General features: G+C 42.0%; 2 protein-coding genes across 4 annotated transcripts in view; one reads left to right on the top strand and one right to left on the bottom strand.

Moving 5' to 3' along the window:
• Positions 1 to 12,648, bottom strand: part of FTO (FTO alpha-ketoglutarate dependent dioxygenase) — a 166,534-nt gene extending 153,886 nt beyond the window's left edge. Inside the window, 1 exon segment of the mRNA XM_026714006.2 lies at positions 12,481 to 12,648. Within this exon segment, the coding sequence (XP_026569791.2) occupies positions 12,481 to 12,522 (42 nt within the window). The 5' untranslated portion in view covers positions 12,523 to 12,648.
• A 201-nt stretch (positions 12,649 to 12,849) lies between these two features.
• The window catches only part of RPGRIP1L (RPGRIP1 like), a 58,872-nt gene continuing 44,798 nt past the window's right edge, over positions 12,850 to 26,923 (top strand). For 2 of the 3 annotated variants that reach the window (XM_087940689.1, XM_087940687.1), the window contains exons 1-9: positions 12,853 to 13,027; positions 14,695 to 14,811; positions 15,285 to 15,429; positions 18,289 to 18,587; positions 19,612 to 19,696; positions 20,579 to 20,722; positions 23,014 to 23,119; positions 24,033 to 24,179; positions 25,508 to 25,581. In XM_087940689.1, coding sequence (XP_087796815.1) covers positions 14,736 to 14,811; positions 15,285 to 15,429; positions 18,289 to 18,587; positions 19,612 to 19,696; positions 20,579 to 20,722; positions 23,014 to 23,119; positions 24,033 to 24,179; positions 25,508 to 25,581 — 1,076 coding nt within the window. In that variant the 5' untranslated portion in view covers positions 12,853 to 13,027; positions 14,695 to 14,735. Of the gene's footprint in view, positions 13,028 to 14,694; positions 14,812 to 15,284; positions 15,430 to 18,288; positions 18,588 to 19,611; positions 19,697 to 20,578; positions 20,723 to 23,013; positions 23,120 to 24,032; positions 24,180 to 25,507; positions 25,582 to 26,923 lie in introns of all 3 variants that reach the window. The other variant, XM_087940688.1, reaches the window with a different exon arrangement.

Raw genomic sequence — 26,923 nt, 5'->3', positions numbered from 1 at the left:
ATCACTGTCGTTATATATGCAGGTTTTATAATGCAGCAAATGGCAACATTTGTGTAATGCTTAAATTTCCACCGGAAGGGATAAATAGAACCGGCGTTCACTGGTAATGAATTCAGCATAAGGAGCATTTGGAGAGTGAAAAAAGGCCTGTTCCAGACCAAGGAAGCATCGTCGCCCTACAGCGGCATGGCTTTGTATGAATAAGTGAAATTCATCCAAAATCACATCATTGAGCAAGATATACTCTTCCCTCCTTCTTCTTCTCTCCTCCCTCTTCCTCCCTCCCTCCCTCTCTCTCTCCCTCTCATCTCCTCGCTCTCCCAATCTCCCTCTCCCTCTCTCGTACCCCCATCTTCCTTCTCTCTCCCTCTCCCCTTCTTCTCTCTCCTCCTTTTCCCCATCTCTCTCTCCCTCTCTCCCCTCCCTCCTTCTCTCTCCCTCTCCTTTTTCTCTTCTCCTTCTCCCTCTCCCCATCTCTCTCTCCCTCCTCCCTCCCCTCCTTCTTCTCTCCTTCTTCTTCTCTCCTCCTTCTCCCCATCTCTCTCTCTCTCCTCCTTTCTCTCTCCCTCTCCCCTTCTCTCTCTCCTTCTGCCTCTCCCATCTCTCTCCTTCTCCCTACCTCTCCCCTCCTCTCCTTCCTTCTCTGTCTCTCTCTCCCTTCCTCTCTCTCTTTCTCTGTCTCCTTCTCCTTCTCCCCCTCTCTCTGTCTCCTTGTCCCTCTGCCCCTCCTTCCTTCTTTCCTTCCTTCCTTCGCTCTCCCCCTTTCCGGAAGGCACTGTAGACCTGGTTTTGCCAGCGGGCCTGGGGAACCCTGAGCAGGATGGAGCCCATCAAATGGCTCGTGGGAGTTAAGGTGTGTGTGATTTTTTTTATTTTTTTATTTTTTTCCAGATTTTGTTATTAATTTATTTGATTCTTTTTGTTAGTTTTTATTGTTTTTTTTATTTTTTATTTTAAATATGATTTTACATTGTATAAGCCGCCTCGAGTCGCCATGGGCGTATAGGCAAAAATATAAATTCAAGAAATAAATAAAATAAACTACCCGTATATCAGTGATTGCATGACCTCTGCAGATGCCACATGCTGAATAAATAAAATATAATATAAAATAAAACAAATAACCGGCATTTCAGTAACACAAATTGGGGACAGTAGCAGCATCCGCCAAAGACAGGTTTCCAAAATGAAACTGCAGCCAGAGAAAATTACATTTTAGGGTGTATCGCTGGCTCACTCTTCTCCCTCAAAGTATAATTCTTGCAATTTGAATATTTCAGGTCATAAAGAAGAAAGTGTTACTCGCTGTCTATTATTGCAATGACTGAAGCTGGTGAGGTTGTCAACCAGCACTTCTCAAACGAGGCAGAAGTATTTTGTAAATGTCAAGCAGATGTCTCCTCATCTTGAGGCCAGCCAAATTTCTGGTGACTCGAAACAGTGGCGGAAAAGGCCAAGAATTTAATTCCCGCACTGGTTTCTACATGGGGCCTTGGGTTTTCGAGACTTGGCGAGTCTCTTGCACTGCAACCAAGCTGCTTGTTGCGTTTGTGTGGAGGTTGTGAGTTTCTGCTATCAGCAAATTCCTAAATGTGGGGTGAGGCACCCTGACAGGTTTATGGCTGTGCTGGATGGAAAGTCCAACCATCATCTAATTTGACAGCGATGGCCATTTTATTTCGATGGTTATGAGTTCTGCGGCGAGATGTGTTGGTGGGAAGGTTTTTCTTTTGAGACTTTTCCAAATATCTCAGTGTTTGACATTGGGGTAAGAAGAGCTTTGAGTGAATAAAGAGATTTATCCTGGTACTACAGTTCTTCCGACAGATTTCAGTAGGTTTGACATCTTGATGGATTAAAAGAAATTCCGTATCAATGAGCAGATCAGAAGCCTCACCTCAAATCCAACTTGTCCAAATATTTTTGTTAAGAAAAAGAAGTACAGTAACATTGGATTTGCAGATATAGGCGCCATTCCTGTTTAGTGACTGTTGATAGTTACAACGGCACTGAAAAAAGGGATTGGCAACTTAGCAGCATAGTAGCACCCCCAGGGACACGTAATCAAAATTTGTGCACTTGGCAACCGGCATGTAAAAGACCCTTCATTTGCATACATCTGCATCCTTAAAAAAACAGGAAGTATCCGTTCCTTTATTTAGGAAAGTCCAAGTTTTTTTTTTTTTTAAGAAACAGACAAAAGTGGAGAAAAAGGGGTTAAGTGGAAAATTTGAACCTCTTCCCCAGCAGGTGAAGAGATATAAATTCTCGACTGTATCTCTTTGGATAGCAAGAATTCAGAAACATATTTTTCTTGCCGATGACCCATTTGACACCACAGGGCTGATGCCTTGTATTTTACCCACAGGTCTATTTTATCCACAGTCAGAAATGTGGAGGAGGAGGAAGAGGAGGAGGAAGGGGTGGTGGTGAAGGAGAAGAGGAAGAGGAAGAGGAGGAGGAGGAGGAAGAAGGAGAAGGAGAAGGAGAAGGAGAAGGAGAAGGAGAAGAAGAAGAAGAAGAAGAAGAAGAAGAAGAAGAAGAAGAAGAAGAAGAAGAAGAAGAAGAAGAAGAAGAAGAAGAAGAAGAAGAAGAAGAAGAAGATGATCCCACTATCATAAGCAGAAATATTCTGGGTTTCTGTCTTTGTTTCATTTATAAGAAAACACACAGAGAGATACTAAAAAGTTAAGGCAGCCTCAGGCATTTCCATCACACAGTAGAGAGGTCATTTTATTTTTATCAAAAAAAGGAACAGATCATCGTCTTATCACACATGTTGACATCTCAGCAACTCAGAGAAAAGAGAAAATAAAACTCTAGTCCCCTTGAGGTGCTTTAGCCTGCATTTTAAGGATCAGAGACATTTAACTATTAGTACGTTAAAACCAAAGAAGAAGCAAAGATCCTTGGAGAGGAAAAAAAAAAAGGCTTGGTATAAGGACACGCCTGGAATACTGCATCCAGTTTTGGTCACATTACAAAAAAATAAAAAGATGTTGAGACTTTAGAGAAAGTGCAAAGAAGAGCAACTCAATATCATCGTTGTCCCAAAGGTTCTTTTTTTTCCAAGACTTTCTGGGCTTTCTTTGAAGACCTTTCGCTTCTCCTCCAAGAAGCTTCTTCAGCTCTCCATTCTTCCACCATCCAGTCAGAGCTGAAGAAGCTTCTCACACGAGAAGCAAAACGTCTTCAAAGAAAAACCAGAAAGGCCAAGTTGCCTCTTGAAAAAAAAGCACCTTTGGGACAAGAGCAACTGAGAGGATTAAAGGCCTGGAGACAAAAACGTACGAAGAATGGTTGCAAGATTTGGATTTGGCTAATCTAGATAAAAGAAGGACTGTCGGGGTCGGGGAGCAGAGGTGATATTCAGCAGCTTCTGACCAGTTCTGGAGAACCGGGAGAAGAAATTTTGAGTAGTCTGGAGAATCGGCAAATCCCACCTCTGATTGGCCCCGCCCTGTCCATTCTCCGCCTCCCGAGTCCCAGCTGATTGGCTGGGTCTTCTTTGGTTGCCCCGCACAGGAGAACGGAGCTGGAAAGCAGGCTAGTGGGGTGGGAAGGGAATGGGGATTTTGCAGTAACCTTGCCCGGCCACGCCCACCAAGCCATGCCATGCCCACCAAGTCATGCCCACAGAACCGGTAGTAAAAATTTTTGAATCCCATCACTTGTGGGGGAGGACATGATAGCAATATTTCCAGTCTCTGGTTTTTGTTTTTGTTTTAATAGCTAGATCCTAGAGGGCATTTGCATCATCCAGCGCACACAAAACCCTGGTTCACGAGCCCTTCTGAATATAGTTTCCTGCATAGTTCTAAAACGAAGGCATGGAGTCGTTCTATGGGAGGACAAACAAATAAAGGAAGCCAAATTACCAGGAGAGATTAGCTGACAACTTTATTTATTACCAAACAAAAATAATATTTCGCATCAGGCTGTTAAAAAACAACAACAACCCAAATCTAATCATTTCAATTACATACTGTCAGGGCCGCTACATTTAACCGTTTCCAAGCATGGTTTCCAAAACGAGTGATGGTTTTCCCCACACCTTGCGGGATCCTGCACCAACTCCCCCTGGTTTGCATATCACAATGTGTCCACTTATTTTAAAGGCAGGTTAACGTGGGAAGGTGATGTTTAGATTTAAACGAAGGGAGCTCATTTAGCTGGGCTGCGTTATTTATTTGTTTTAAAACATAACATTAACATATAAACTACTTCGGGGATGGAGTGGCAGAGAAATTCTTTTTTTTATTTGTTAAGATCAAAATGCCGGTTCCATCCTTCCTATCAATCCTGGGCTAATAATGTTTCAATGCCAACGTTGAACGGCAAACTTTCACCTGCTTCCAAGCGAATGGCAGAGAGAGAGAGAAGAATTATTAGTAGTCCTCGTCTTACAACGGTTCTTTAGTGACCGCTCAAAGCAGCAATGGCACTGAAAAAAAGGGATTGATGGTGTTTTTCACACTTACTGTTGCCGCATCCCCAGGGTCAGCTGATCCAAGTTCACTGACTCGTATTTATGATGGTTGCAGTGTCCCAAGGTCACTGGAGAAGCCAGTTTCACTGAACAACTGTATTACTTGAACACCTGCAATGATTCGCTTAACAGCGGCAGCAAGAAAGGTCATAAAATGGGGCGAAACTAAGTAAACAACCATCTCGCTTAGCAAAAGAACGTACGAGCTCAGTTTTGGTCATAAGTCGAGGATCACCATGGCTTACGTCTCTGTCCATGAAGTTATCCTTTCTCCCGTCTGTTCCCTGAGGTTCTTGCTTACCGCGAGGCCACGATCTCAAACTTCCTACCCTGTTTCTCCGAAAATACAACCTGCCCTGAAAGTAAGTCCTAGCTTGATTTTCCCACATGATATAAGCCCCAAAATACGCCCTAATTAAGATCCCACCAACTCCAGAGTGCATAGGAAAAAATTAAGCTGGGTTGGGGATGGGGGGTGGAGCTGACCTATTATCCTTGGACAGTTGTAGCCAGGCCTCACACACCCTGACACCTGACTTGCCAGCCCATTTCTTCTGCAGCCCGCAAGGCTGGCCAGGCTTTCCTGAAGGCCTCCGTAGGTGATAATAAAGCTCTGGATCGATCCAGAGCTCCATTATGGGATGCAGAGACCTTCAGGAAAGCCTTGCCAACTACAGAAGAAGACGTTCTTGAAAGCCTCTGACAGCGAAAAGGAGGCCGGAAGTAACGCGCGCAAGTGAGATTAGTCAGTGGATGACATCCCCCGAAAATAAGACCCGGTGCATTTTTTTTTTGTGGGAAAAAAAAATTATAAGACAAGGTCTTATTTTCAGGGAAACATGGTAATCATCTATCGATTCCATTTTCCGCATAGTTTATCATCTGAATTCCAAAGGGAACGTAAAGAAGCTATTTGTGAGGTCAACCACGGCGTAGTCAGAGGCTGACATGATATCGATGCTGAATGGGAAGAAATTGCCAAAAGCAGCCGATCAATACCTTGTTTTGCCACTGCAGCCTTAGACACACACACACACACACACACACGGGCGCTTAACCCGCTTTTAAGGCTATGAAAATAATAATAATGGAAACTGGGAAATAAATGCTTCCCTCCAGCTAAACTCTTTGATTAGTCGAGGGCAGAGGTGACCCCAGCAGCTGCATCAAGCTAAGTTTATCACCTTATATAAAACCGTCGAGACGAGTGGCAAATAAAGACATCCTAGGATTCTTTAAAGGCGCTAAGAATGAGTTTCCCCAATGCAACACCCTGGCTGGTGTTTTTTTTTTTTTTAAGGACTTCATCTCTAAAAATATAGGTCATTCTCGACTTACGCCCGCAATCGAAAATGTCCTTCGCGAAGTGAGAAGGTTGTTAAGTGAATTTGGCCTCCTTTTGCGCACCTATCTTGCCATGATTAATCAGTGTGAACGACTAGCCTTCAGAAGTACTACTCTATTCTCTATTCTCTATTCTATTTTCTCTTCTCTTCTCTATTTTATTTTCTATTCCCTTCTCTTCTCTATTTTCTATTATATTTTTTATTCTATTCTACACTACTCCGTTTTATTCTCTTCTTGTCTCTTTTCTATTCTCTTTTCTATTCTATTCTACTCTATTCTTTCTCTTCTCTATTTCATTTTCTATTCAACTGTACTGTTCTCTCTTCTTCTCTCCTCTATTTTTTATTCTATTCTACTCTATTCTCTCTTCCCTTCCTCTTTTCTCTTTTCTATTCTCTTTTCTATTCTCTTTTCTATTCTATTCTATTTTCCCTTCTCTATTTTCTATTCCATACTCTTCTGTTTTCTCTTCTCTATTGTCTCTTCTCCTTTATTCTATTTTCTCTTCTCTTTTCTCTTCTCTTTTCAATTCTATTTTCCATTCTACTCTATTCCAGTTTCTCTTTATTTTATTTTCTATTTTTTCTCTTCTCTTCTCTTCTCTTCTCTTCTCTTCTCTTCTCTTCTCTATTCATAATCTGTACCACGGTTCTTAACCAAATCAGGCTTCCCACTGACCACATGTCAGAAAGTCCCAAAAGTAGATCAAATATGAATCAGATGCCAAGCATTCGAATTTTGATCATATGATGCTACAACGATGGTAAGGGTGAAAAACGGTTATATGTTACTTATTTTCGGTGCTATTGTAACTTTGATTCATCCCTAAAAGAACGATTACAAATTGAGGGCTATGACCTGTACCAAATCTGCAAACTTTTGACATAATGTATTAAAACCCGCTGTGTCTGACCCTCGCAATATTCTTAAAGTTGTGATTATTATCTCATTGGCTTGAGAATTCCTCAACAACGAGCAATGTTTGAACCAAGGAGGAAGATCCTTTAACTCTTAAGGTTTGATGATAACAACCCTGGTACAGTTTGCTTAGTGACTGTTTGAAGTTACAACCGAAAAAAAGTGACTTATGATCGCTTTTCAAACTTACTGTCAGGGTTCTGGCAGTTTCCCCCATTTAAATCATGAGTCTCGAGCCAAACTTCCAAAACTCCATAAGGATTTATTGGGAGTTAACATGTCCGGCACTGCCTGGGTTCAGCCGACTCTGAGCCTCATCATTCCTTGTCACCCTTGAACCAGGTTTTCCCCCACCCCCTGGGTGCATCATAATTAATATTCTCCAATGGGACACATCCATAGCCAAGAGTCATCAATCATGCCCTCCAGTTAGAATTTTGCATGGCAGAAACTTCAGTCACCTAAGTTACTATCTTTGAAAACATTTATGGAATGCGCTTTCAGTTTGCAAGCTGCCACACTGCTCCCCCACTCCCTTTCTGTTGGCAACTCTAAAAAGACTGTCATGCCCCTGGTGGAGACTGACTCTGAGGGAGAGGAGGAACAGCCAACAGGGAGTGGGAGTGTGGCTCCAAAGGTTGTGGAGGAGGCTGGGGAAGGGCAGAGGCTGGCTAAGCAGTTAGGAGGACCCAGGCCCATCCCCTATCTATCCTAGGCCACACAGGGAAGAGAGGGCCTTGATCCTCTTCATGACCTGCAGCTGTGACAACTGGATATGCGTACTGGCAAGTCCTGGAAACAAAGCATGGAAATATCTCTAGTTTATGGTTCCCGAGTTTGGCGTCCTTCCCAGTGTGTGTTCTGATATCTGTGGATGTTTTCAAGCCCTTATCTTGCCTGATTTGTGTTGTTTTTTTACTCTATAATTTAAATGGCATTTTTTAGTTTAAACGGCATTCCCCCCTTCTTGTAACTGCTTGTGTGGGAGTTTTTTTGTCTCCAATCAAGGATATTTGGAGCTTGGAAGCAAAGTGAAGGAATAAAAGGGGCTTCATCTGTTTTTTGGGGACTGTGTTTATTTTGTATCTCACCCTGGGTCATCACAAAAGACTACTGAAATATTTTATGAGGTGACACTTACAACCGTGGAAGCATCCCTAGGGTCATGTGATCAAAATTCAGATACTTGACCACTGACTCATATTTATGACAGTTGCACTATCCCGTGATCCCCATTTGTGACCTTCTGACGAGCAAAGTCAATGGGGAAGCCGGATTCACTTAAGGACCATTCTACAAATTGAACTGCAGTGATTCCCTTAACGTCTGTTAAAGAATACATTATCCCACAAGTTTAATAAACGAGTTTTATTGTAGTATTTCTATGTTTGCCCTTCAGTTGCTATAAACTTAACAGCTGCAGAGATTCACTTAAGAACCCCAGTGAGGAAGGTCCTAAAATGGGGCAAATTTCACTTAACAACGGTCTCGCAAAGGAACAGACATTTTGGACTCCATTCCGGTCGTAAATAAGAGGAGTTACCTGCATTGGCAGGTGCTTAAGCGCTCGCAAGATACTTCCTGAGTTTATTTACAGCACGGGAAATACATTCCCGCAGAAGTTTATATTTAGCTGCTTAATAAATCTGAGCCCGAACATAACTCAGCAAGACAAACCTCGTTGCTTAATTAAAAAGGCCATTTTTAAAAAGGGGGAAAGAAAAAAGAAAAGCAAACCAGAAGGACATTCCTTGGGCCAAGTGCGAAGATTAAGCGGCTGTCCAGCCAGCGGGCTCTTCTTCGCCAAGGAAGATCCAATCGAGGGCAGGAGGGTTTAAATCATGAAAAATAAACCATCTCAATGGCCTGTGCTCAATAGCAAGCAGAGAGGACACAGTCCACCTTGGATTAACGCATTTCCAGTTATAACAAGTAATTTTACAGAGGATTAGTATCTTGATGGGCTGATCAATACGAGACTCGGGCTGCTGTTACCAAAGAAGAGAAAATTACCCCTCCGGTAATCAAGGGTGTGTGTGTGTTAGTTCTCCTTCATTTACAAAAGCCGTTATTGTAATGGTTCCAGCATTAACAGCTGGGGCAATCTGAAGCGGCGTCCGGGGGCCATGATGAATTTTAAAACAGAGAGCATTTGCCATACTCTCCATCATACCTTTCATCGGCTCACCCTCCTGAATCAGGGCATTGTTTCCAACCCCATAGGTGATGCATTACACCCCACGTGCGCTATTCCTCAAACAAGCTGTCTCGATAACAGCGCTTGGGGGGAGCCAATGGCTTAGCACCCTGGACCCTTACTGGCAGACAATTTTTTTTTAACTTTTATACACACATGAACAAACAAATAAACATACTCAGTATGTGTGTTCATGTACTGTGTGTGTGTGTGTGAGAGAGAGAGAACTATTCTAAGTGGATAAGATACATATATATATGGAGAGAAAGAGAGAGATATTAGATATATATGTGTAGTCCTCAATTTTTAGTCTCAAGGACTACACACATATATGATATAGAGAGATAGAGAGAGAGAGAAAGAGAGAGAGAGATTATATATATTATATTATATTATATTATATTATATTATATTATATTATATATTAGTGTTGAGGACTAATATATATATATTAGTGTTGAGAGAGAGAGAAAGGGAGAGGGAGAGGGAGGGAGGAGGGAAGAGAGAGAGAGAGAGGGAGAGAGAGATTAGATAGCTATAGATTAGATATAGATATATGGATATAGTCTTTTAGTGACTTTTTTTAAGTTCTTTTAGTGACTTTTTAAAGTGATAATGGCAGTGGGAAAAAGTGAATTATGACTGCTTTTCGCACTTACGACTGTTTCCAAGTTCTTTTAGTGACTTTTTAAAGTGATAATGGCAGTGGGAAAAAGTGAATTATGACTGCTTTTCGCACTTACGACTGTTTCCAACACCCTCTGGGACACGAGATCAAAATCCAGACACTTGGCAACTGGTTCACATTTAAGATGGTTGCAGTGCTCCGGAACAGACAGATTCACTTAACAACAGTGTTAGTAACTTAATTTGATTCACTTATCAACTGTGGCAAGAAAGGTCATAACACAAGGCAAAATTCACCTCATTTATCTACATAAATTTTGGCCTCAATTGTGGTTGGAAACTATCTTTATATAGCTGGTCTTGTGTACAGGATCAACTGCACAGCGTATGGGCTATACCTTCCCGAGCCCAGATGGAATATACCACACAGATTCGAGGAGAATGTGATGGCTAAGATCCTTCTAGATCCAGGCAGACAAGCAGATACTGGGTAATCAAACCGACATTGTGATAGTTGACAAGGACCAGAAGACAACGGTGGTGATTGATGTAGCAGTGACAGTAACATCATGAAGCAGAATGGTAAGCTGGAGAAACACCCCGGCCTGAAAGAGGAACTAGAGATGTGGAAAAGTTGTCAAAGTTGTCCCAGTAGGAACACCAAGATTGTGACTCTAGTACTCCAAAGCCTTCACCATGCCATCATCCAATCCAAGGGTCTTCAAACTTGACAAGTTTAAGACTTGTGGACTACCAACTCCCAGAATTCCTGAGCTAGTATGACTGGAGGAGGAATTCTGGGAGTTGAAGTCCACAAGTCATAAAGCTGTCAAGTTTGAAGACCCCTGATTCCAATCCAACGAGGGAGAACCTCATTCCTGAGGCACATTATGTTCTTTAGCCATGACATCGCACGGTTCTGATATTATCTAAAGTTGTAAAAAAGTTGACTGTCCACCTACACAGAAGAACCAGGAAGCCACTTGGAAGACTACGTTCTACTCCAGAGATGTGAAACCTGAAGGCCTACCCTTAAACTTCTAGAAAAGAGCTTCCCAACCTCGGCCATGTCTAGGGATATGGACTTCAACTCCCAGAATTCCACTGCCATTGCTGAGGATTCTGGGAGCGGAAGTCTCCTCACCTTCAATTGGCCAAGGTTGGGAAACATTGTTCTAAAAGCTTCGTCTTGACCATGCAAATATTGGAGTGCTCCATGATATCAAATAGGACTTAAATGCCTGTATACTCCATAGTTCACAAGGATGAAGCAGCTCATTTGAAAGTATGATTTGCTCAGTTTCCTGAACAATTTGAGGTTGACAAAGTTCCCTCCACATTACAGGCCATCAATTATGACTTGTAAAACCAACTCCTGTCTTACATTGAGACAACTTCATGCAAACATTATGGGTTGGGGTGATGAATTAACCTTGTAATCACTATCCAACCAATTACTTTACTTCCTCTAAATGTGGAACTCTCACGAACTCTCGCTATAAAAACCAGATTATCCCAGTGAATCTTTAATTCTGAAAAAAGCAAAAACAAATGAAACTAACAAACACAATGAAATAATACAATCAAACTTGCCTTTCCTGTTGCAGTTTATGGGTTAAGTAAACATGGAAAGACAAAGTTACAGTTCTTGCTGGAATGCTTCACAACAATTGTAACCTTATCTCAACTGGGCCTGAGAATAAAATACATTAAAGGCCAATGTATTTCTAAATAATTATCTGTTATTTGGGCTGCATTGTTAAACAATGTATTCTTTTAGAAAGTAAGGGAAAGAGATATAAGTTTGTTATTTGCAACGCAGCCAGAAACATCAGGGAAGGAATGAGTTGTTTCTACTAGCATTTGAAAGGACTGAATCTGCCCTTAATTCCTTCAGGAGATGATATTTTTCTTCTCACTGCTGTTATTTATTTGATATTTATTTGTTATCTGACCTGTATTTATTTTATACGTAACTCAAGGCAGCTACTATAACTAATAACCCTGGTCACATGAGCAAAATTCAAACACTTGGCAACTGATACATATTTATGATGGCGGCAGTGTCTCGGCATTACATGATCCCCTTTTGTAACGGTTGTTAAGTGAATCTTGGCTTCCCCCTTGACTAGCAAAGGCTGCGGGGGAGGCCAGATTCACTCAACAACCGACTCACTAACTAGTATCTCTTATTAAAAAGTAACGTTACTTTCAGTGACGTTACAGGTAGACCTCGACTTACGACCACAATTTTGAGCCCCAAAGTTTGTGGTTGCCATTCAGTGCGTTTTGCCCTCCATTTTACGGCCTTTCATGTCACCAGGTGAATCCCTGTCATTATTCAATTAGTAATACGTTTTTAAGGGAATCTGGTTTTGACTTTGGCTTGTCCGATGGTCACAAAAGGAGACTACCTGTCTTCGGGACCCTGCAACCGTCATAAATGTGAATCCGTCTGCCAAGCATCCAAATGTCAACCACGTGACAAATGTCATTAAGTGTGAAAATATGGTCCCAAGTCCCCCCCCCTTTTTTTTTCAGTGCCGTTGCAACTTCGGTCACTGAATGAACTGTTGTAAGTCGAGGGCTACCTGTTTCCATTCCAGACCAACTATTGTCCAATCTCTTCTTTTTTAAAAAAAAGTTGTTGGAGCAGCCACCACTTCTAGTGGCAAGTCGTTCCGCTGGTAATTTTTTTCTCACTTAACGGAAAAGGTCTCCTTTCTTCTAAAGGGCAGCTTCTCTCCTCGATCAGTTTTGTGCAAAACCGAGGTTTGCACGCTGAATTTGCACACTTGGGTTTGGGGTGTGTGTGTGTGAATCAACTCAGCGCATCACTTCGGCTTTGCACAGCCAGCACCTCTGTGCCCGGGCTGCTTTTCTTTTTGGGGCTAAGCTTTACCTTCGCCTCTTTCTCTTTTTCCTCCGCCCGAGTCCGCCTCATGCTCCCCCGGCGAGCTTTCCCACGTGCTGAAGAACCCGACTCGCTTCCCGCCTTGAACGGTGGAGAGAAACACCCGCTTCTTGCCCCCCCACCGGGCAGCGTTGATCAGCCTTTCGGGACTCTGGAACCACAACTCCCGAGACGCCCCGCGCAGCTTCCGCCGGCGGCTGCCATCCCCGGAAATCGCGTTTGGCGTCCCGCGGGCGGGAAAGCGAAGGATTCCGCGTCGGAGAAATACAACTCCCAGAAGTCAGCGCAACGGAGTGGCGGTGGAAGTGAGATTGGTGTGGGGAACGTCTCCCTTTGGAAAGAGCGCCCTAGGGCGGAAGTGACGTCAGGGGTAGCAACGGAGCGGTTGCTAACGGGGGAAAGCGACGCAGCGAGGAAGAAGAAGAGGAGGAGGAGGAGGAGGAGGAGGAAGGCTGATGTGACCTGGTAATAGGAGGAGGAAGAGGAGGAGATGAAGGCCGGCCAGGAGGAAGGAGATCGGATGCAGCATCTGTAGGTGATTCTGCTATGAATATATTTCATTGATTCATTGACTGATTGATTGACTGATTGATTGACTGACTGATTGATTAGAGCTCCCTATGGACGCCTTATGTATTTTTTATGAAAGATCGGGAATTATTAAAAAGAAGGGCGCCACATCTGAGATGGTAGGTGTATACAATGACCCAGACGACAGGTAGTCCTCTACTTATGACCACAATTGAGCCCAAACGCTTTGGTTGCTAAGTGAGACCTTGGCGAAGTAAACTTAAGGACCTAGTTCCGAACCCCATCGTTAAGTGAATCCAGCTCCCCCCTCCCACCTAGGACTTGGCTCACCTGAAGGTCACAAAACGTGGATCCCCCTGCACAATCCGTCATAAATACGAGTTGGATGCCGAGCGTCTGAATTTGGATCAGGTGACCCCGGAGATCTGGATGCTGCAACGGTCGTAAGTGTGAAAAGTGGGCGTTGGTCCCATTTTTCATCGCCATTGTGACTTTGAACGATCACTAAACGAGACGGGGCTACCTGTCGTAAATGTGAGTCAGTCATCAGACATCTGAGTTTTGATCACACCATCATGGGAATGGTTGCAAAGGTTGTAACTGTAAATCTCATTTAAGTATACGTTGTTTTATACACCCTGATTGCAACCATTTTCCTCATAATTATACAGCGTAATTTGTTTTAAATATACATATTATTTTATAATTATAACCGTTATTCTCATAGTTATACCATATAGTCTTCACCTCTACTCACTCTATATAGACTAAAATCTGTAGTCAAGTACAATCCATTAGTAATATTTTATTTACTTATATACATATACATACATACACACATACATACATACATACATACATACATGCATACATACACGTGTGTGTGTGTGTGTGTGTGTGTAGTAGCTCGATACCTGTGTTTCACTACACAAATATGTGATCGGGCTTAGTTTTGGGGGAGGAAAATAAGGAAAAAAAATTCTGCCTCGGCCTACCAACATCCATCTGTATTCATCTGGCTAGCGTCCTGTCAGTGTATGAGAGAGTTGAAGGCTGTTTGGAAACTGAAACAGTATTTGCTGTATGAGCAAGAAGGAGACAGCAAGGGGCCTAGGCGTGGCTTAGCTCAACTGTTCTGTGCTAAAGCTGCTTGGTGCCTCTGAAACTGAATCTCCTCTGCTTGTGTTTTGCATTTGGAACAGATTTATTTTCAGGTGGGAGGGGGAATAGAACTCCTTAGCATCAGAGCGTGTTAATAATAATATAGGAAATACTAATGCTCTGATGGTCAGAAAAATCCTTTCTTAGTGAGTGCCTAGAAGCCAAAAGGAACATACGTGCCAAATTTCAAGTTTGTAGGTTTTACGGTTCTGGAGATTTTGAGATGATGCGTGAGTGGCATTTCACTTTTATAGAGAGAGATATGTATTTACTTCTATTTTGTTAATCTTTTTCCATTATAGACTTACTCATTTCTGCATCTGTTTTCTCACCATTTGTACATGTTAAATAATACTCTGTTTCCTCTTTATCCTTAATTTCCATCCTTTTGTTCTTCCCAAGAAACCACGGAGACCAAGGACCATTCATTTCAACCCTAGTTACAGATATTCTCCTTAGGCAATTCAATGGAATTTGCCCTGTTCTCTGTGTCATTTGTTTCACAAACAGAGCAGGAGATTCGTAGCACCGTGCCGCTTTAAACCTCAGCCATGTTCGCTGCATCTGATGAAACATCGGAAGATCTCCCAGTGAGAGATGTAGGTCTAAACCTCGGAGGACATTCAGGTATGTCACCCTGGTTAGAAATCAGATTAACTCCTGAATGTCTTCGTATGGTAGAAATGTTCTTCTGCTAAATTGTCTCAGAGGGTATGTGCAGTATCGTTTATTTTGTTTGGTGTGAGCTTTAGCTTCCTTCCAGTTTGACTACAATCTTAGTCAGGGGTGGGCTTCTTTCTTTCTTTCTTTCTTTCTTTCTTTCTTTCTTTCTTTCTTTCTTTCTTTCTTTCTTTCTTTCATTCATTCTCCATGGGCATTCTCTCTAAATTCTACCCTGGACTGAAATCTGAACTGGTGTCCCATAAAGTCCTAAGTGTTAGAAGGACCCCTTTCACCCCCCCTGAGCTCAACATTCTCAAAAGCCATTTGCAGAGGACTTCACAAAACTTTCCTGAACTCCAATCTGCCATCAGCAAAATTCACGGTAGGCTTAAAAAAAACCAAAAGATCCTTCATTCCTCCTCCTCCTCCTTTTGCAGAACCCTCAGCTGCCCAGAGTGTTAAGTCTCGGCAAATCGTTTCACGGATCCAGCGGGAGGAACTTGAAGATCGATACCTGCGCTTACACGAGGAGAACCTCTTGCTGAAACAGCATGCTCGTAAGCAGGAGGATAAGATTAAAAGGTATGCCTTCCTAAAACTGTTGCTTGTAAAAGGAAACCCGGGTGGTCCTCGGCTTATGACCACAATGGAGCTCCAAATTCATGTTACTAAGTGAGACATTTGTTAAGTGAGTTTGGTCCCATTGTGCGACTTCCCTTTCCGTTGTTTTTAAGAGAATCCTCTGCACTTGTTAAGTGAATCACATGGTTGTTAAGCGAATCTGGCTTCCCCATCAACTTGGCTTGCCAGGAGGTCTCAACGGGACCACGTGGTGATCCTGGGACACATACAATAAACACAAACCGGTTGCCAAGCTTACAAATTTTTATCACGGGATGCTACCACGGTCATAAGTGTGAAAAATGATCCTAGTGTTCTGACCCATGATTCCTCAGTCGTAATTAATCACAACCTTGTTTTAAAAGCAAAACCTATTTTATCGCAGTGCTGGGAATTACTTTAATTCCCAGCCAGAACTAATCTCAAATAGTTCCCCAAGATAAGCACACACCTTTCAGTTCTGTTGGAACGCTGCCAAAAACAGAAGTATCCAAATAATTGTAACAGAAACCAATTGAAGTACCAGAAAAAAACAACCAGAGTACACAGAACTTCAAGGAGGACTTGGAATCTATTGAACTACTTTGCTTCCTGCAAAGATTTCATCATTGAGGTCTGACTTTTATTCCTTATGGGAGGGGCAATCACCTCCCAGCCTTAATCCTGAGTCGCCCCTTTTGTTTTAGCTGCTCTCGCCCTCTGGCAGCTCTGCGCACATGCGCACTGGGAACAGGCTCCCCTGGGTCCTCTTCCTCGCTGCTTCCAGACTCTGAAGGCTCCAAAGACAGCACCCCACTCCCAGATGGTCCTGATCTCATCTCTGCATCAGATGCAGGGCCCTCATCCCAAGTCCTCTCCAGACGTCCTCAATGTCCGATTCCGCTGCCGTCTGCACTGACTGCTGGCAAACCACAACACCTAGGTCACTTTTTTCACTGCCGTTGTAACTTTGAACAGTCGCTAAAAGGAACTATTGTAAGTCGAGGACTACCTGTTACTTGAAGAGCGTATCCTATGGTGGAATAATCAATAGTAGTTAAGCTGGTTTCCTTTGTGTGTGTATGTGTGTTTTAAACTCTTTTCCTTTAAAAACAACAACTCTTAAATTGTTTTAAGGATCTCACTCAACTTCAGGAGAATCAAACCTTCTTCATTCACAAGGGCAAATCCCTTCTGGGTTCCTCTCCGAGGGTTGAAGGTCATTCCCTTGCGCATATGGTTTTTTTGTTCTTTTTTTCTTCCCGTTAAAGAAAAAAGTAGGAGTTTGCTAAAAAAATAAATAAATAAATAACAGGAAGCCCTTAAATAGATGAAGTGTGCCTCTGTTTTCAGACTCCCATCTGGGTTTCCCACAAAAAGAAAAGGAAAAGAAATCAAATGTCTTCCTAGGAAGTTAAGAGACGTTGTTGTAAAGTTTTGAACTTCCCTCCTCCATCAAAGCCACCATTTCTTTCTTAGCCTGCCAAGTCCTTCTCCCCCTGACACAATCCTTCACTGCTGCGAGTAACTTCTGATTTTGGGGGCCGGGGGGGGAGCATTACATCACCCTTGCACACTCCTTGGTCTTTTGTTCTCGCTTCCCTCTGTTTATCAAAACTCAGAGGAATCAACGGTACAACTTCTGGAGATGCCAAAAGCAAAAAAATATAACCTTTTAACATCAGATAAAAACCATTCCTCCTTCATTCAGTTATTATCAAACCATGAGCTGTTAAGCCTCTCTTGAAACAAATTCCTTTTGTGTTAAAAAACACACTTGACTTTACCAATAAATAATTCTGTTCTATTCTAAATTCTGTTTTATATTCTATTCTGAATTCTATTCTATTCTCAATTCTATTATTCTATTCTAAATTCTATTCTGTTCTAAATTCTAATCTATTCTAAATTCTAATCTATTCTATTAATTTCTATTCTAATTCTTTTCTATTCTAAATTATATTCCATTCCATTCTATTCTAAATTCTATTCCATTCTATTCTTTAATGTGCATTCTATTCTAAATTCTATTCTATTTTAAATTCTATTCTATTCTAAATTCTATTCTATTCTTATCTGATAATTTCTGTTCTAATTCTATTCTATTCTAAATTCTATTCCATTCTATTCTTTAACGTGCATTCTATTCTAGTCCGTATTGTATTTTCTATTATGTTCTAAATTCAGTTTATTATCCTATTCTCTTCTAATCTGTATTCTAAATTCTATTCTAATCAATTCTATTAATTTCTATTTATTTGCTAAGGATAAGATGCAGCAAGGCACAGAAGATGATTAAAAGCTGGCCTGGTCCACCTACTCATTTTTATTTGATAGAAAACGCCGTGGGTTTTGTTCCCCTGTCTTTGCAGGGAAGCAAGACATCAGCGCAATGTGTTACATATTACAAGCATACATGGGGTAGTTTAATATCATATGGAACTGCAGCCTTTGTGCCTTACCACATCCCGAATCTTTAACAACACTTAGCGGAGTCCAGAATTTCTTAGGAAGGTCATCCGTTCCAAATTTGAGCAGCATATGGAGCAAATATGTATCCCTCCCCACTTGACTAAACTTTTAGTGATAAGCCTTAGGAAACTATTATTTGTCAGTGCTATAAAGCAGATTGATGGCCGGTGGTTCCAATTATCTTCAAAGGCCCCTTCGCAGGCCTTCATAAGTTCTATCAAAAACCTGAAATGTATTACTCGGGTTTTGACCGACGAAGTCTTCACAGTGATTATGTTCCTTTCAACAAAGTGCTTTTTTCATGCTGTTTTTTTTCCCCCCCCCTTTCCTTTCCCTCTCTCACTGGATGCATCTGACTTGTCTCCTCAGAATGGCCACCAAGTTAATACGGCTCATTAATGACAAGAAGAAAGCAGAGCAGATGGGTGGCGTCCCCAGGCGGCTGGGTCAGGACGTGGAGATGGAGGAAGTCATTGAGCAACTCCAGGAGAAGGTCCGGGACTTAGAAAAACAGAACGAAATGATACGCCACCGGCTGATTTCTACCAAACAGCAACTTCAGCTTCAAGGCCAAAGACACACGCCGTACAATTACGTCCAGGCACGGGTTAACACGGGACTCAAGAAGGCGACCGAAGGTTTGAAGCTTCAAGAGGCCACCAAGAAAGGTATCGGATTGAGCCTTTAACGGTCTACGTTTCAGATAGGCAGTGGTGGGCTGCAACCTGTTTTATTGCCGGTTCTATGAGCGTTCGGAAAACCACCAATTTTAGCCTCTCAAGCAGTGATGGCGAACCTTTTCGTTGTGGTGTGCTGAAAGTGTACGTGCGCGCCAGCACCCACAATGCAATGCCCCCTGCGCATGCGCGAGCAACACCCCACTCCGCCCCCTTACCTGCACTGCGCATCGCATGCCTCCTAACTGTCTTTCAGCCCATTTGAGACTGTTTTCGGCCTCCCAGAGGCTCGAGGAAGCCTCTGCAGCCTTGGGAGGACGAAAAAGGGCCTTTCTGGAAATACCGGAAGTGCCTGTTTTCAGCCTCCGGAGGACCTCAAGCCCAGGGAGGCTGTTCTTGCCCTCCCGGACGCTCGAGAGAAGCCTCGGGAGGCCGGAAAATGGGCCCATTTCAGCACTTCCGGTTTTTCCGGAAGTCCCATTTTTCGGCCTCCCGAGGCTGTAGAGGCTTCCCTCGAGCCTCTGGGAGGCTGAAAACAGCCTCAAAGGGGCTGAAAATCAGCTGGGAGTCACGCGCATGCGCAGTGCAGGTAAATTTGGCTGGGGCTCGCGCGCCCACACAAATGGCTCTGCGTGCCACCTGTAGCACGCATGCCATAGGTTCGCCATCGCGGCTCTAAAGCTAACCTAGAGCACTGCCGGGGAGTAAAACAGCTGAGGGGCGGCAACCTTTTGTGCCACGCGAATCAGCTGTAGCGTGGTAAGAAGGTGCTTTCCTCAACATCAACTTAGCATTATGGTTTGGATGAAGCAAGAATTGTTCTGCGAAGTTTAAGAGGATGAAGGATGTTCTTATGGGTCTTTTGTTCTGGTCCAAGCATCTTACCCAATAAATACGTAAAGGTTCAGTCATGGTGATGATGAATTCGTTATTTTTGTCATTGTGGATTGGCTTCCAAATCAACAAATGTGCTTCTCTCTTTATTTCCTTCCATCCACCTCACCTTCCCCACCAGGGATGAGGCTGCAGAACGTAGAAGAACTGCCTCCCAAGTATGGACACAGTTTACTCGAAGAAGCAAGAGCAGAGATCAAAAACTTGTATGGATTTTTTTGGGAATTCCTCCTCCTCCTCCTCCTCCTTCTCTTCCTCCTCTGATCAACCTGTTAAGCTTCTCAAGAAAAGTAAAAAAAAAAAAAATTACACCGGGCAAGTCCTTTTCAGTTTTGTTGGGTTCTCCTATGAAAAGTTAACATTGAATTTTTCAAGACCCTCAAAATGTCGGAGGTTTAGTAGACATATTGGGATTTTGAAGCCATTTGTGAGGACTTCCCCCAAAATAAAAATGGCAGTTAGGCTTGGTTTGACCATTTGTAAAATGGCTGCGTTGTTGGGTATCGTTGGTACAGTGCACCCAAAAATCAAACTGGAAAGGTTATTCTCTACATCTCTGCCCATCTCAATCTCTCTACCTCCCCAATTTACCTTTGCTTTTTTTTTTTTTTTGGGGAGAACTGGTGATCACACTTCCCAAAAAATGGTGAATAGCAACTAATTGATATTAAATGTAGTGATCGACAGTTGCAATTGTAATTCAGAACAGAAGGTGGTTTAGATGTCTTTTCTTAATAGAACTCTGCCACAAGCCCATTGGATGGTAGTGACATCATTTCTATATTTTGCTTTCTAGTTAAAGCAGTTTTGGAAATGACAAGCTTGAGATGTTGATCAAGAAAACATATCAACAATATTTTTTTGGGGGGGAAATATTGTTTCTTCAAGTATTATTTTAACAAAATGGCTCCATGAATAACGTTTCTGAAATTGTCCACTTCTTCCAATAATCTCTTTAGAATAACTCTGCTCAACCACTGATGTATCCCCATCTAAACACGCAGCTTTCCTTCTGTATTCTGTCTTTTCTTGAGTTTTAAATTGTTCCTGCTTTTTCACCGGGGAAAACTTTCTGGGTTGACCTGCAGAGAGAATGAGCTGGAATCCCTGCGGGGACAGAATCAAGAGTTGGTACTTGCGCTAGAAATGCTGAGAAGCGAGAAAAAGAAAAAAGAGGAAGAATTTGAAGTCGCTCTCCTCCAGCTGAAAGAGCAGCAAGCCACAGGCCAACGGTAGGACCAAACGGAAAGCTCCTCAAATTAGAGTTGAATACAGGTGCTCCTCGGCTTACAACCACAATTAAAACCAACATTTCCGTGGTTAAAGCAAGACGGTTGTTAAGTTTTGAGTTTTGCTTCATTTTAAGACCTTTCTTGCCACGGTTCTTAAGTGAATCATTCAGTGGTTAAGTTAGTAAAATGGTCGTTAAGTGAACCTGGCTCCCCTCATGGACTTTGCTTAGCAAAAGGTCTCGAAAGGTGACCCTGAACATAGCAACGGTCATAAGCATGAACCAGTTGTCAAGCGTATGAATTTTGATCATACGATCATGAGGATGCTCCAAATGTAGCCTCAAACCATCATCGTATCAACGAACCAGTTGTCAAGCATCCGAATGTAAATCACGTGACTATGGGGATGCTGGAACGGTCGCAAGGCTGAAAAATGGTCCTAAATCACTTTTTTCAGCGCCGTTGTAACTTTACATGGTCACTAAAGCAACTGTTGTAAGTCGAGGACTAGCTGTACTCAGAAATAAGTCCACATGTCGTTTTGGGGTTCTTTAAGCCTGCTTATTTGTAGCTCGGTTCTCATTGCGCTAAGCCTGTGATGGAAATTTCAAATAAAACCACATGATGGCTGACATTATGTGTGAAAAAGACTCACCAGCACTGGGAAGATATCAGTATAATAGAAACGTAACAGAAATGTAAAATGTAAAACAACTACAGTTGTGAAACAACACATGCCTCAGTATAAAATGACAACAACAACAGAGAATTGCTCTCATGGCAATGGTCCAACAAAACAGGAATTGGGTGCAATTTTTCTTGAAGAAGATAACTAGGGCCTGTTGCCATTTTTTATCGTGGCTTGAAATTAACAATAGTTTCCTGCCTTATCTGGACCCGATCAACAGACACCCCCGCCCCACCATGGAATAATCTAGAAAATCTTGGTAATTAAAAGCTATTAGGCTAACATCTGCAGGACACAAATGCCTTTTTTTAAAAAACAAAAAAAATCCTTTTTATTTAAAAATAAAAGGAAGGACTTGTCAAACATTCTCTGAAGGCCACGAAGTTGTTCGAAAACATAATGACTGTAATAAAAACATGACATCACGTTAATTTTTGCATTTAAGAGTCAGGCAGGGATGCTGTCCCAACTTACTACACAATTTATTGGATGGGTACAAGGCAGGAGTTTTTGGTTTTTGAAGCATCTGAGTCTCTTTCCATCAGGACTGTTGACCGGGTTGTTCCAGAAACAATAGATTCAGAAAATAGACTAGATATATGTGTGTGTGTTTGTGTGTGTGTGTGTAAGTGTGTATTTTTTAAGTGGGAGGGAGAGATACAGTTTTAAGTTTTCAGCTGGTTTACAGATGTATAAGCTTTGTAGTCTAATTCCTGGTTCCAGCAGTAGAACAATTTTTCCAATCTGTCTTCAGCAGATAAGTATTGGAGGAGAAACAGCGTATTTCAAGATGTGAAATTCCGTTTATCTTCTTGCTTTATTTAATATTAGCACTTAAGTTCCTTTAAGGAGTTTCCTTTTAAAAAAGTTGTCTTGGCTTGATGCACCCATGCAGATAGAATAACAATGAGATCAAATGTTGTGTTTCTGATATCTTATCTATATTTAGCTGGGCAATAACTTTTCACAAGATAAAATTATGAATTCGTTATTGACTCTCAGCCAGGGAAATGTATAACAGCATCTTAGCCCTATAGAATTTCGGCCACACTGGTCAGTGTTAAAAATACATCTGCTGCTTCTTTTAATACCAGCCTCAAAGTATCATCTATGTAAAATGTTAAATCACTGTCCTTGGAAATAGTTGAGTTGAGGAAGGAAATAAGTTCCAGGGGAAAAATAATGCCAGTAAAAAGTAATTATCCAACAGCAAAAGTTTGGAAACTGCTTGAAAGCAAAACTAAATTATCTGCCTATTATAAATATCAATGTATTCCTTTGATTATTACATTTACCACACTGTTATGGCATAAAGCATTATGTCTAATTAATCAGCATTGTTCAACCCTCTTCCACTAAAGCATGGATTGATTTAACTATCTGTAATGTTTACTTAAAGAAAAAGAAAAAAAGACTTTTCTCCACGCTAGTGTTTTTTCCCCTGACTGCGTTAGGAATTAAGAAACTACAAAGAAACTGTTTTCAAGGCTACAGATTTCAAGATCAAATTTGCATGCATGGCTGCTTTAGTTAAAAAAAAAAAAATCTGACCATGATTTTTCTCTCTTTTTGAAAAAAAAAAAATCAAAATTGCTTTTTGGAGGCTTTGCATTCGAGACAACGTAGAAATGATCAAACTCCACAAACAGCTGATAGAGAAAAGCAGCGAATTTGCAACGGTGGAAGAAAAATTGCTTCAGCTTCAGGAGGTACGTAAATCCTTGGAGTTTCTAATCTAGATCCAGGAATCTGATCCCCTACCCAGAAGCACGGCTGGGTCATCTCCGTAAATACCGGGAAATGTTTTAACTGCATTTGTCTTAACCTTCCTCACTTTAGCGGTACTGGGAAGGGTTCACGTTCTGTACTCTTACCGGCTACTTCTAGATCACATCCATGGCAAGAGGTTTTCCTGGGTGTTCAACTGATACCATGAATTGTTTCAATGTATTGATTTATTATATTTATACGGGTGGCGCGGTGGCTCAGTAGTTAAGACGCTGGGCTTATTGGCTGGAAAGCCAGCAGCCCAGGTTCGAGAACCAAACACTTTGAGATGGGTTGAGCTCCCATTCTCACCCCAGCTCCTGCCCACCTAACAGTTGGAAATGTGAGTAGATAAATAGGTACCACTTTGATGGGAATGTAAGAGTGCTCCTTGATGTTATACTGGCCACATAATCGAGGAAATGTCTTTGGACAGCGCCGGCTCAATGGCCTTGAAACTCAGATGAGAGTTGGCAACAACCAGTGGAGTAAAATCCGCAGGGACTCTTATTACCTTTTTAAAAAATTCTATTTATATGCCACCCATCTGACTGTCAATCGACTCAGAGCAGCTTACAGCATCATTAAAAACAGTCTAAAACAACGAGAACAGTAAAACTCATTTTAAAACATTCAGCCTTAAGGATCCAAGCATTAAAAAAAGAAAATAACAGCAAAAAACTAGATTAAGAAAGGACCAATATATATACAGAGTGGAGGTGGAAGTTTCTCTGAGTCTAAGTATCCAGCGTTGAGCAAAACTACGTGATTCTGAATGTAGCCCAAATATGACTTATCTAGCACTAACATATTTTCTTTCTTTCTTTTTCTTCCTTCCCCTCTTCACTCTCGTAGAACCAAAAAAATCTCAAAACGAGCCACGATGCCCTGATCGCCAAGGGGGAAGAACTGAATTTGCAACTGAAAGGAGAACGTTCAAAGTGCCTCCATCTAGAGAGGGAGTTACAGGCTGCCACATTTTCGAGACGACGATTGGAAGAGGTGAAATACCCCCCTACCCCCCAAAAAAAATTGTGTGTGGGGGGGTATTTAAAAGAGGCACAGAGTTTTCCCAGCGTTCTCAAGCAGAGCAGGACCAAAAAAAAAATGCTTAGTGGAAGGGACCAAGCCGTTAGAGGCGATCTTAATCATTTGAAAAATCTGGTTTCGTTTAGCTTATCGCTAGCAGGAATCTGCCAAATGTGTGTTGGCAGAAGTATGGTATCTACCCTCCAATATTCTCATAACTCGTTCGCACTGCATATTTTCCACGCTATGTCGATTGTTCCCACCCAACTATTATTGCACCGCAATAGGATTCACATGAATCGGAGTGATCTGAAGGGAGCAATCGTTCCCTGAACCTCACTGCAAAAATCCTGCCTCCAAGTAATATATTAATATTCATTCCAAGAGGTCAGCCATTTCAGGACAGTGTTCCTCCTTTCCCAGGATGACTACGAAAGCTTTACATAATGGGTCAAAAGTCTTGTTGGACTTCTACTCATAAAGGAAGTAGAATCCTTAAGAGACAGGTGAGTTCTAGTCCTGTTTTAGGCATGAAAGCCAGCTGGGTGACTTTGGGCCAGTAACTAGGAGGCTGTGAGTTCTAGTGTCATCTTAAGGAATGAAAGCTGGCTAGGGGACTTTGGCCTAATCACCAGGAGACTGTGAGTTCTAGTCCTGCTTTAGGCATAAAAACTGGCTGAGGGACTTTGAGCCAAATACCAGGAGATGGGGAATTCTAGTCCTGCCTTAGGCATAAAAGCCGGCTGGGTGACTTTGGGCCAGTCACTAGGAGGTTGTGAGTTCTAGTCTTGCCCTAAGGAATGGCCAGATGACTTTGGGCCAATCATTAAGAGACAGTGAGTTCTAGTCCTGCCTTAGGCATGAAAGCTGCCTGGGTGACTTTGGGCCAATCATTCACTCTCATCTCAACTCATCTCACAGGATTATTGTTGTAGGGAAAATAGGAGGAGCAAGGAGTATTAGGTATATTTTGATGCCTGCCATTATGTATTAAAAAAATATTAAAGGCCAGGTAGTATAAATAAATAAAATCAAACCTGCCAGTGCGTTCATCTCACCCCAACGAAATAAGGCACACATTCGTCAGTGAAACATATTTTTGACAGAGATACCATTGTAACCTGTCTTGTCCTCTGGCGATATCAGAGCAGCTAAGGTGATACAAAGGATCATCAGTCCCTCATTGGCAAGAGAAAGCAGGTGGCCCAGATACCTAGCCAGGAAACCTTTTGAACGTTAGTAATTGTTGCTTTCATCACCTTACACAATGGATTCCCTGCTAACATTCTTTTTCATTCCAGCTGCAAGACAGAATTAATGATTTGGAAAAAGAGAGGGACCTTTTAAAGGAAAACTATGATAAATTATATAACAGGTAAACTATAACAAATGGAGTAATTTCTTTTAAACTCTGATATATTTTTTAAAAAATGTTCTTGGTGAAAATAATCTGACTCAGAAATACGGATATGTAATCTTGAACTCAATGACCTGGATAGGCAGGAGCGGATGAAGTTGTTAACACCTTAGAACGGTGATTTCAAGAATCTTGTCCATCTTTGCTTTCTCATTAATATTATTTGTGGAGCATTGTAGAGTGACTAAGCTGTTCCTGCATTTGGAGAACTTCTTTTGGGTCCCGTTATGGTCCTTAGGAACCGCTGACCATGTTCTTCACTACATCAGTCTTTTAACTTTTACATGATTGAATCCTGATCTAGGGCCACTTGCCCAGCCAGCAGTCTCTCTCTTTCTCTCTCTCTCTCTCTCTCCTCTCCTCTCCTCTCTCCCTCTCTCTTTCTTTCTCTCCCCCTCTCTCTTTCTCTATCCTCTTTCTCTCTTTCTCTCTCTTTCTCTCTCTCCCTCTCCTCTCCTCTCTTCTCTCTTTTTCTCTCTCTCTCCTCTCTCTTTCTCTCCCCCCTCTCTCTTCCTCTTCTCTCTCTCTCTCTCTCTCTCTCCTCTCTCTTTCTCTCCTCTCTTTCTCTCCTCTCTCTCCCTCTTCTCTCTCTCTTTCTTTCTCTCCCCCTCTCTTTCTCTCCTCTTCTCTCTTTCTCTCTCTCTCTCTCTCTCTCTCTCTCCCCCCTCTTTTAATTCTATTCTCTTCTATCCCTTTCTTTCTTGCCACTGGAAAGAAAGAAACTAAGTGGAAAGATACAGGACCATGCCAAAGCTTTGTAGTGGGATGGGGCAATCAGAAAAACTAACCAGAGGGAATAGTTCTGCTAAAATGACTGTTCAAAATAAAAGCATCCTTCAAACACGATCAGCAAGGTTGGGTTTGACAAGAATTGCAGGATTTTTGTTTTAAAAAAGAAAGAAATCAGGAGGTTGTGTTCACAAGACAGGTTAACTTTTGCTTAAGTCAACCCTAGTTTTGTAACCCATTCTGCTGAGTTGACCCAACACGTTGACTTCTATATGAAGCTCATGACTTGGTTGATACAAAATGCCAGGCTAAACGTATTAGGCTAGAAAGTTGTTAACTGTAACTTCTGAATCAGTTGTGTTGGGCGACCCTGTTAGCCCAGGAACAAAATAGTCATTGAACCGCAAATTACTTCTCGATATCATGCAATTGTCTTTCCCTTTTTTTTTCATACAAGAAGACAATAGGCTTGTCAAGAGGATGCGTGAAAGCAGTCTGAAAGCAATCCTGAAATGACTCTTAGATTCATGTTTGAATTCTGATGGAAAGGATGATCAGAATAACAGAGTTG

Source organism: Pseudonaja textilis, chromosome 11, assembly GCF_049901715.1.
Source record: "Pseudonaja textilis isolate UNSWEBS1 chromosome 11, rPseTex1.2, whole genome shotgun sequence".
Classification (NCBI taxonomy): Eukaryota; Metazoa; Chordata; class Lepidosauria; order Squamata; family Elapidae; genus Pseudonaja; species Pseudonaja textilis.
Note: the sequence above shows the minus strand (reverse complement) of the source record. Positions and strands in the feature narration are given on the sequence as shown.